At 40.1% G+C, this 10800-nt stretch overlaps 1 protein-coding gene across 1 annotated transcript in view; it reads left to right on the top strand.

Moving 5' to 3' along the window:
* Nucleotides 1–243: 243 nt before the first annotated feature.
* Nucleotides 244–10800, top strand: part of ATP9B (ATPase phospholipid transporting 9B) — a 225279-nt gene continuing 214722 nt past the window's right edge. The window contains exon 1 of the mRNA XM_007449962.1: nucleotides 244–365. Within this exon, the coding sequence (XP_007450024.1) occupies nucleotides 250–365 (116 nt within the window). The 5' untranslated portion in view covers nucleotides 244–249. The remainder of the gene's footprint in view (nucleotides 366–10800) is intronic.

Here is a 10800-nt window from a genome sequence, read left to right as displayed (position 1 = left end):
CTGGTGACGTCACTGGCCCCCGCCGCGCGGAGGGCGGGGCCTCGGGTGCCTCCGCCTCCCGCACCGCACCGTCGCTGACGGTGTTGTCATCGGGCCCCGACACGTGGTGACGCCATCAGGCCTCGACGCACGGGGAAGGGGTAGGGTGCGCGGGCGGAGCTTCAGCGGGGTCGAAGCTGAGAGGAGCGGGCGGGGAAAGGCGACGAACTGAGGGGGATCGGGGAGGGGTGGGAAGGTGGCGGCCAGAACATGGCGGAACAGATCCCTCTGTACCCGGTGCGCAGCGCGGCGGCCGCGGCCAACTGCAAACGTGCGGCCTACTTCAGCGCGGCGGGGCCCGGGCCAGGGGCAGAGCGGTCCAGCAGGTAACGACGGTGCCTCCCCACCCTTCCGCCCAGGCGCCCCTCCCCGCCCGGCCCGGTGGGGTCCGCCCAGGGCGGCCTGCTCCGGAGCCCCGCGGGTGCGCCTGACCCGGGGACGGTGTCCACGGTCCGGGAGGTGCCCGGGCGCTGCCACGACCCTGGTGTGCCCCGGCGCCGGGCTGAGCGCAGAGGAGGAAGAGCCTCTGGTTCGGGGGGCTGCTCCCTCAAGTAGCACTGGCACCGCAGGTCGCACGGCACCGATCACGCAGTTGTTAGTTTGCGAGACCCGTACTGTGTCACCAGAGAAATCGCGAAGATGGCAGATACAACTTCCAGTTAGTTTTAGAAATTCAAATCTTGTTGGGAATCACTTTCACAAGTGTAAAGAGCAAGTGAAGACATTTCAGTTTGTTTACTAAGTGCACGTTTTGCTTGAACGTGTACATACAAAGTACTTTGTGTTGACAGGAATTTTTGCTCTTAAGAATGGGAAACGGAGATTCAGAAAGGTTAAATTGTTACAGTTAGTAAGAGGTAGAATTAAACAGTGCAGACCTTTGATTTAAAATGGGAGTCTCATAGCCTAGTTGGTTTTAGTTCGTAACTTATTTCTTACCCCAAAGGGAAGAATACTACACTTATAAATGATAGAGTGGTTAGAAAAAGAAACTTATAGGAAGGGGAGATAATGCTTTTCAGAGCTGTTAAAATTTTATTCCTGAGCAGTTGTAGAAGCAATCAGTCTTTAGTACATAGAGTGAAAAAGTACAGGTTTCAATATCCAGTTGCTTCAGGATTCCAATTTTAGAATAGTTTTTGGTTTGGGCTCTTTGAGAGGCTGTAACATGTAGTCAAAAGAGGACCTATTATGATGCTACAGAGCTGAATTGAATCTTGGTTCATTTCCGTATTAGCTAGCTGTTTGATCTTAGGTAACCATAGGCCCTAATTTCCTCTGCTGTAAAATGGGGGGGGGGCAGTATCTTTCCTCGTAGAATTGTTGGGGGTTACAGGAGAAGTTAGTAAGGTGCCCATGTTTAGTGTTTGGCCCTGAAGTGGAGAAGTGTCGTGTCCTTTCCTCCCTGATGTTACCTGGAAGAGTAATTGCGCAGGTAATCTTCTAAGTGGTTGATTTTAGCAGATGTTATTTGAAAACGTGCCACCTATTTCACAGTCGGTTTCCATCGAAGTTCACACCTGTGAGTTTTTGCCTTATATATTTTAAGGCTCAGTCATTCGGTAAATATACATTTAGGATCTCTGTGTCTTCAGGGTGGATACTTCTTTTATTGTCAGGTAATATTTCTCTTTTTGTCTCTGGCAATTTGTTTTTTACCCTGGAGTCTACTTTAGTAGACTTGTGTAGCCACATCTGCTTTTTGTGGATAAATGTTTGCATGGTGTTAGCATTCAACCTATCTTAAGTTGTTGAATTTGAAGTGAGTTTCTGTTGGGTCATGTTTCTCTATTATTCAATCCGTCAATCTCTGTCTTTTGATTGGTATATTTAGGCCATTACATTTCAGGTAATTATTGATACATTAGAGTTTTTTATTAAGTTTTTTTTTTTTTTTTTTTGATGTGGACCATTTTTAAAGTCTGTATTGAATTTGTTACCGTACTGCTTCTGTTTTATGTTTTGGTTTTTCGGCCCTGAGGCATGTAGGATCTTGGCTCCTGACCAGCGATCGAGCCCATACCCCCTGCATTGGAAGGCAAAGTCTTAACCACTGGACCACCAAGGAAGCAAGGAAGTCCCTGTTACATTAGAGTTTAAGTGTGCCACTTTATTAATCTGTTTTCTGTTTCTTTGGATTCTCATTCTTCTGTTTCTCTTCTTACTTTCCTTTTACTCGAATGCTCTTTTGATATCGCTACAGTGTTTTTTGGTGTAGGTCTTTGTATAGTTTTTATAGTGTTTGCTCTGGGTATTACAGTATATGTATGTGACATCACCATAGTGTATTGGTATCAGTATTTTACTATGTGGAGTGATTTGTGGAAAACTCATTTTGGTTCCTTTACCTCCCTTCTCCCCCCTGCAATTTAAATATCATGTCCTGAGTATCAGATGGTGTTATACTTTTTGTTTAAATCATCAAATATGGTTTATAAAACTTGTGACGATAAGGATAGGTTATTGTATGTACCCATATTTTGGCTCTTTTTGTTCTTCCTTCCTGATGTTCCAGGATTCTCTCTTTTTTCATTTCCTTTCTATTTCAAGACCTTCCTATAGCCCGTCTTGAGATTTCGTCTTAGAAGTTCTTTATTTCTCCTTTATTCCTGAAAGATAGTTTTATTGGATGTAGAATTCCTGGTTCACTTCTTTTCTTAGTACTTGGAAACTTGTTCCACTTCCTTCCAGCCTTCATAGTTTCTGCTTAGAAGTCCACTGTCATTCAAATTGGTGTTCCCTGTAGGTAAGGCATCATTTATGTCTGGCTGCTTTCACGTTTTGATGTATGTTGGTATGATTTCTTTGGGTTTAACTTGTTGGGTAGTCACTGAGCTTCTTGAATCTGTTGTATTTTGTTTCCCCAAATTTAGGGAGTTTTTAGCCATTATTTCTTCAAGTCCTCTTTCATTTCCACCCCTTTCTCCTCTTCTTTCTGGACTCCAGTGATACAAATGCTGGATCTTTTGTTAGTTTTACGTAATTCCTTTAGGCTCTTTTTTTCCCCCGGTTTCTTTTCTGTGTTGTTCAGACTGCGTAAATTCTATTTACTTGTTCTCAAGTTCCCTAATTCTGTCCTCTGTCATTTTCACTCTACTATAGATCCCATCCAGTGGGGTTTTGTTTCTACTATTGTATTTTTCAGTTTTATAATTTCTCTTTGTTTCAAGAGAATTTGAAATTCTCAAGTATGTTGAAGCATACTTATGTTCGGTGCTTGAAATGCTTGTTACATAATTCCAGTATCTGAGTTAATCTTAGTTTTGGTGTCACTTGATTGTCTTTTCTAATTCACACTGTCAGTGTTTTGGTTCTTTGTATGATGGATGGTTTTTGATTGTTTCCTGGATATTTCATCTATTAGGAGAATGTGGGCCCTATTTGTATCTTTTATTTTAGCAGATGATCACCCTGTTTAGATTTAGCACATAGGTCCTGGCCTACCTTTGTCGGCTATGGTTCCAATGACAGTTTAATTCTCAGGGTTGTGATTTTTGGTGTGCTTGGTTTATGTGGTGCTACTGGAGCTCTTACTTGTCTCTACTTACGCTGCTGAGGAAAAGAAGGGATTTTCCCTAGGCCCAGTGTCTTGGTGAGAGGTGGTTGTGTCATCCCATGTGGATGGTGAGGCTGTGTTGGCTGGGCAGTGGCTGTGGATGTACCCCCTCCATACGTGCCCCCTGACTTCCCTGGTGTGTCTTGGTAGGAGAGGAGACTCAGCACCACTGTGGCCAGGAGGCTTTCTGTGCCCAAATCCTTTTTTCTGGTGCCCTTGGCTGCTCTGGCGTCTTGGGGAAGAGGAGAGGCCATGGATAGAAGCCATTTCCTGAGCTAGCTGCTTCAGTCGTGGGGTTGCACTTGTTGGTGCTGCTGGCCGCCCCCCAGCCCGCTGAGAGAGGGGTGCCTCAGGCTCATGGGAACACGGAGGCTTCCTGAGGCCTCTAACCTCTTGTTGTGGCAGGGACCCTAACTGGTGCCACCTGGATGCTCTCGTGTCCCAGGGTGGGATAGGGGAGTCTCAGGCCCGTGGGGAAGGATGCCAATTCCCATGGCTACTTGTCAATCTTATCTTGCTGGTGGTGGTGGACTCTTGTTCTGTCAGGGGAGTAATGGCCTTCCTGGGCTGCCTTTTCTTGCTAGGTTGGGAGTTAGGCAGTGCTGGGCCTGTGTCTTTCCTTTTGTCCAGTGGGGGCATGTAAGACGTCCTGCCACTGTGTTCCTCCAGTTCCACATCCCAGGTCAGCCCAGCTCTCTTCCTCTCACTGCTGCCTTCTTCCCACCTTCCAGAGCTCTCCTGCGGTTGGCTCTTGCTTTATTTCCAAGGTTTATAGTTGTACTTAGGTGGGAGGAGCAGAGGGAGAAATGGGTTGTGACTGGAAGTTGTGCTTCTGCATTATTTTGTGAAGTTTGCCTTTGCTTGTATTTTATCATGGTGACATTTACGTAAAGTTTAAAAAGTTAATTGGTGGTAAAAGGCCTATGGTAAGATACCGTGGCTCTCTACCCCTCATCTTCATTCTCCCTTACCCCAGCCTCTCATCCCACAGGCAGTTACTTTGGACTCTTCTAGCTGTTTCTTCTGGCACTTACACATCTCCATTATTTCAGTGGCATCATTCCTGACTTTGTCAGCATTGGAAATGACTATTTCTAAAGGCTTCCTTGATCTCAACCCCAGCCAGGATAAAATGGGATGCTCCTGCCAGGCTCCTGTAGGACTCTGTTTCCCCTCATACCACAGATTGCACTTGACTATAACTGCTTCTCTTCTCATTAGACTTTAAATTCCATGAATAGAGTGGCAGTGATGGTCAGATTTTACCCCTGTTACCTGGCCCCACGAGATGAGTAGGAAAATGTTCCCTTCTCTTTTACTTTCTGGTCCCGTGAGATGCGTAGGGAAATGTTCCCTTCTCTTTTACTTTCTGGAAGACATTGTGTAAAGTTGGTGTTACTTCTTTAAATATTTGCTATTTTCCAGTGAAACCATCTGGACCTGGAGATTTCTTTTTAGGGTGTTTTAATTTAAAATTCAGTTTCTTTAATAGTTATTGAGCTATTCAAATGACCTATTTCATATTTGGTGAGTTTTGATAGTTTGTGCCCCATGACCAATTGGTTTGTTTCAGGTAAGTTGCCATATTTATGTGTGTAGAGTTGTTTGTATTTCCCTTTTGATGTTGTTTCATTCAGGTGTTGGTGGTTTGTGCCTTCACTTCTATTTGTTGGTGATTCCTGCTAGAGGTTTGATCTTTTCAAAGATCCATCTTTATTTTACTTATTTTTTCTATCGTTTTCTTTTTTTCAACTTCATTAATTTCTGCTCTTTATTTTTTCCTTCCTTTGCTTACATTAGGTTTATTTTTCTCTTCCTCTCATTTCTTAAGGTGAGAGCTTGGATTATTGATTAGAGACTTCTTTTTAGTATAAATGTTTAGTGCTGTAAATTTCCCTCTTGGTACTGACTTATCTGTGTCCAACAAATTCTGATATTTTGATTTTCTCTGAGACATCCTCTTTGACCCATGGATTATTTAGAAGTGTGTTTGGAAAATTTACTATTATCTTCCTGTTACTAATATCTAGTGTGATTCCTTTGTGATCAAAGAACACACTTTGTGTGATTTCAATTATTCTAAATTTGGTGCAGTTTGTGACTGAGGATATGGTCTGCATCGGTAAGAATTCCTGGGACTCTTGAAAAGAAAGTGTATGGTGCTGTTGTTGGGTGAAATGTTCTGAAATGTGATTAGATCTCGTTAGTTAATGGTGTTGAGCTCTTCTCTCCTTGCTGGTTTACTGTCTAGTTGTTGTATGGGTTGTTGAGGGTGGGTAGTTGAAGTCTCTTGAGTGTAATCATGGACTTGTCTATTTCTCCTTTTAGTTTTTTCAATTTTTGCTTCACGTATTTTGCAGGTCTGTCGTTCGGTGCATTCGCGTTTGGGATTGCTTTGTGTTCTTGAGGGACTGACACTTTTATCCTTATGTAATTTCCCTGTCTGTCTCTAGTAATTTTATTGCTCTGAAGTTTACTTTTTTGTGTGTGTGTGTGTTACGCGGGCCTCTCACTGTTGTGGCCTCTCCCGTTGCGGAGCACAGGCTCCGGACGCGCAGGCTCAGCGGCCATGGCTCACGAGCCCAGCCACTCCACGGCATGTGGGATCTTCCCGGACTGGAGCATGAACCCGCATCCCCTGCCTCGGAAGGCGGACTCTCAACCACTGCGCCACCAGGGAAGTCCTGCTTTCTTTTGATTTATGTTGGCCTGGCGTATAATTTTCCATCCTTTTAAATTCAACCTACTTATATTTAAAGTGAGTTTCTTTTAGTCTGTGTATGGTTGGTTTATATTTTTTATCCACTCTGCCGATCTGTGTCTTAGAGTTGATGTATTTAGAACATTTACATTCATTGTAGTGACGGTTAGTTAGTGCTTACATCTGCCATTTTACTTTTTGTTTTCTGTGTTTTTTGTTTCTCTGTTTTCTTTTTCCTGATTTCTTGCGGGTTACTTTGAACACTTTAGAATTCCATTTTGATTTACTTATGGTGTTTTATGTTGGATCTTCTCTTTGTATAAATACTCTTTAGCAGTTCTAGATATTATATTATACATACATAACTCATCACAGTATACTTGTGTTGATATTTTATCAATTTGAGTAAAGTGTATAATTCTTATCTTACATCCTTTTATTCTCCCCTATTAGTAATGTGATTATGGGCATACCTTGTTTTATTGTGCTTTGCATTATTGTGTTTTTTACAGATAGAAGGTTTGTGGCAATGCTGCATTGTTAGATGATGGTTAGCATTTTTAAGTAATAAAGTATTTTTCAACTAAGGCACGTATTTTTTTTTTACACATATTGCTGTTGCACACTTAATAGACTACAATACATTGTAAACATAACTTTTATAGGCACCAGAAGACCAAAAATTCATGTGACTCACTTTATTGCCATATTTGCTTCATTGCAGTGGTCTGGAACCGAACCCACAATAACTCTGAGGTATGCTTGTGTCTTGTAAAATTATATGTAAATTTTGCATATGTAAAAGTACTTAAATATTTCCCTCACATACAGTTAGAATTGCACATCAGACAGTGTCATACTGTTTGCTTCATCTCTCAGACATAATTGAGGAGACTCGAGAGGAGAAGGGTGGTCTATTCTACTGACCCATATGTTTGCTATTTCTGTTGTTCTTTCTTTTCCTGATGTACCGAAATTCTTTATTTTATCGTTTCTGTTCTGTTTTAAGAATTCCTTAGCTATACTTTGAGGGTAGGTCTGCTGGAAACAAATCTCTTAGTTTTACTTTATCTGAGGATGTCTTATTTCCCCTTCATTCCTAAAGGATATTTTCACGAGATATACAGTTTGGGGTCGAGCACTTGAAAAATGTTATGTCACTTCTTTTTGGCCTGCATGATTTTTGATGAGAAATCTGATGTCATTTGAATGATTTTTCCTTTGTAGGTAAGATATCATTTCTCACTACTTTCAAACTCTGTCTTTAGTTTTCAGTAGTTTGATTATTATGGGCCTTAGCATAGATTTCTTTGAGTTTATACTGTTTCACTTAGTTCCTTGAATCTTTTGTCAAATAGAAGTTTTCAGCCTTTATTTGTCTGAATACTTATGTTTGGGACCTTCTTTTTTCTCTTCTTCTGATACTCTAGTGACACCTTGTGAGATCTTTTCTTTTAGTCCCATGTGGTCATGAGTTCTGTTCATTTGTTTTAAGTCTGTTTTCTGTTCAGATTGGGTGATTTCTGTTGTTCTGTCTTCAAGTTCATTGATTTTTCCTTGGTTTCCTGCATTGTGCTGCCGAGCCTGTCCATTCAGTTTTTAAGTCTCTGCTATTTTTTTTTTCTCGTTTCAAAATTTCCAGTTGATGCTAATTTATATGAGCTGTTTCTTTGCTGAGTCTTTTTTCTGTTCTTTTGCATATGCTTCAACATGTTTGTATTGCCGTTGAAACATTTTTCTGATGAATGTTTTAAAACCCTTGTCAGATAATTGCAACATCTGCATCATTTTGATGTTAACATCTCTTGATTCTCTTTTCTCATTCACGTTGAGGTTTTTTGAGTTTTGGTGTAATGAGTGATTTTTGCTTGTATCCTGGACATTTTGGTGTTATGCTATGGGGCTGTGGACCTTATTTAAGTCTTCCGTTTTATCAGTCTCTTTTAAAAAGAGATTCATGCTGAGAACAGATGCCTGTTGTCAGATTATCTCTAAAATATTAGTACGTTTCTTAGTAGAGGCAACACAATTTTTTTTTTTAGTGTTTTCTCATTGAGTGTCTACGTACAATTTTTTCTGAATCTTAAAAATTTTACAATTATCATGATGATAAAAAAATATTTTACTGTTTGTAAAGATGAAATTTTTCCTTTGCTGTGATGGTTTGCAATTGAAAGCTTTTTTAAAGTACAGAATGATTAGTAAGATAACATTTATCCAAGTACCCAGGCCCAGGATTCCTTGGAATCAGAGACATAGTCTTAAAATTTATAGAATTAATTTCCTTTACAGGGGCTGTAGTTCGCACACATTTACGACATTCTTCACACTTGCCAGCGTGGAAATGTCTCACTTAATTTTATAAACCGACAGTGTCAGCATGAAGATAGAGTTGGCGATTGGGATAGCACATTCTGGGCAACTGGAGTGTGTGTCCTGAGCTAACTGGCCCGCTCATCTGTAAATTTCTAGATTGACATTTTACATATATTAGATATCGCACCATTAACTCTGATTCAGAAGTTTGTCTCCATTTATGTATAGCGTTAGTGTAATTTCTTATTTGAGAAGTTGGTATTCTCATCTCTTATAGAACATTGTGTAAGAGGAGTCAGTAACTCCAAGGTTACTGCTTAAACAGTGTGTGGCCGGGGGGCCTCAGCTTGAGGGACTGCCTGACCCTTGTCCCTGTTGCTTGTTTTTGCTGCTGATGTCAAAGCATGCTGCTCTGGTGCTGTTCCTTTAAATTTTTTTTTTTTTTTTAACTATTCCCTTGTTCATCTCCTCTGCTGCTGTAGGAAGGAAGGAGTTCCAATTTTTTGGAAGTTCATGCAGTTTTGCTGCTCATTAATGACTCATCAGTGACACAGTTGAACTTGGAAGCTCTATTTGATGAAGAAAATATGCACATTTCTCTATAGCATTTTGTCGCTTTGTTTTTCTGCGTTATTTACATGTAGGCAAAGAGGGAGTGTTTATTTTTCTTAAAGAAGGTTTAAGCATTAGGCATATTTTAAATGTTTTTCTCCCTTTAAAATCAGTTGACTCTCAGAAATGTTTCTCATCAAAGTGGAAACAATAAGGCTGTTGGATACTTAAGATAAAAATGTGAGTTTAAGATAGTTATTGTATTGACCTACTTTTACTTAGATACATGTAAATTATTCGTCTTCCAGTACTTGAATGTTTTGTTGAAAGTTCCTGATTTTTTTAAACCTTTGGCAGCAGCTGAGATAGCTGTCTTCAGTTCTTACCGTGGCAGTACTCTCGGGTCGGTATCACCCATTCTGTCGTCTTTGTTCACATTGTTGTTACTCATTTTAAAAATTTGTTTCCAGAATTATACTTAATTGCTGGAAACGTTGATCTTTCTTGAGTGACAAACCAATTAAGTGTGTATGACACCAGGCAACAAAGACACTTAATATTCTCTGCTTATCCTGTCTCTGAAAAATCCATTATTCATCATCTTATTGTTTTTAAATACTGAGGTAAAATTTTCAATACAATAGGAAAATTGCTTTGGAAGTGGAATAAATTGCTTGCCAGTTCAGAGTCTCCATTTCTGAAGTTGAGGTTACTAAACATGGTGTTGCTTATATTCATTATCTTTCAGACTCATTGTACTGCTTTTCTAGCATTAAACTTGATAAGATTGTGACTTTTGCTAAAAAACAACACAACGGCTAAAAGAGCTTAATGAAAAAGACTAAAAAATCTCATTTTGTATACTATGTTATAATATATTTAAGTGGTGTTTTGAATTTTAATTGCATTTTGTATAAATATTCATTTTCTAGTTGACTGTTTTAAAAGAAGTAATCTACACAGAAGTAAGAAAAAAGGAATTTTTGAGAGGAAAAATATTAGTTCTGTTTTAGATTTTATGTAATTTTTTGCCTAAACCATCTCAGATGATAGGTCGCTTGCTGTAGGGATGTTCGGTGCTGGTATCAGTAGTAATTGGAGTTGTTTGTGGAAGATTACATGGAGAGATTAAAACGAGTATCCCTTGATCAGTGGAGTAAGGTGTTCAGAAGAGAGGTGAAAACAGTGACTGCTACTTCTGACATATGCTTTCAGCCTGAGGCCTTCTGCCCTCTTGCTTTTAGTGATGATACGGCATTCCATCATGTATTAAAAGCAACTCTAATCATTGATGATAAGGTTTTCCCAGGCTTCTGGGGTGCACAGCACGGTGATCGTTATCTTTGTAGATTTATCTTGTATATATTTTTAATTTTATGAGATAATAGAACCTGTGCGTTGAAGTTTAATTGCGTCACCACACACAAAAAAAGGCTTTTCGATGCATCTTCACAAATTAGTCTCCAAAAAGTTGTTCACATTCTTACCAGCAATAAGAGTCCCTGGTTATCCGAGACTGTTGGCCATGCCAAATGTTAAGAATTATTTTTTCAGTTGTTTTAATTTGCATGTTTTAAACGTCCTTTTTGAAAACAAAAATTGTTCCCAGGCTTAAAGCCTTCCACTCCTTCCCCTC

The sequence above is a fragment of the Lipotes vexillifer genome, unplaced genomic scaffold (assembly GCF_000442215.2).
Source record: "Lipotes vexillifer unplaced genomic scaffold, Lipotes_vexillifer_v1.1 scaffold1012, whole genome shotgun sequence".
Taxonomy (NCBI): Eukaryota; Metazoa; Chordata; class Mammalia; order Artiodactyla; family Lipotidae; genus Lipotes; species Lipotes vexillifer.
The sequence above is the reverse complement of the archived record's forward strand: the minus strand, read 5'-3'. Positions and strand labels throughout refer to the sequence as shown.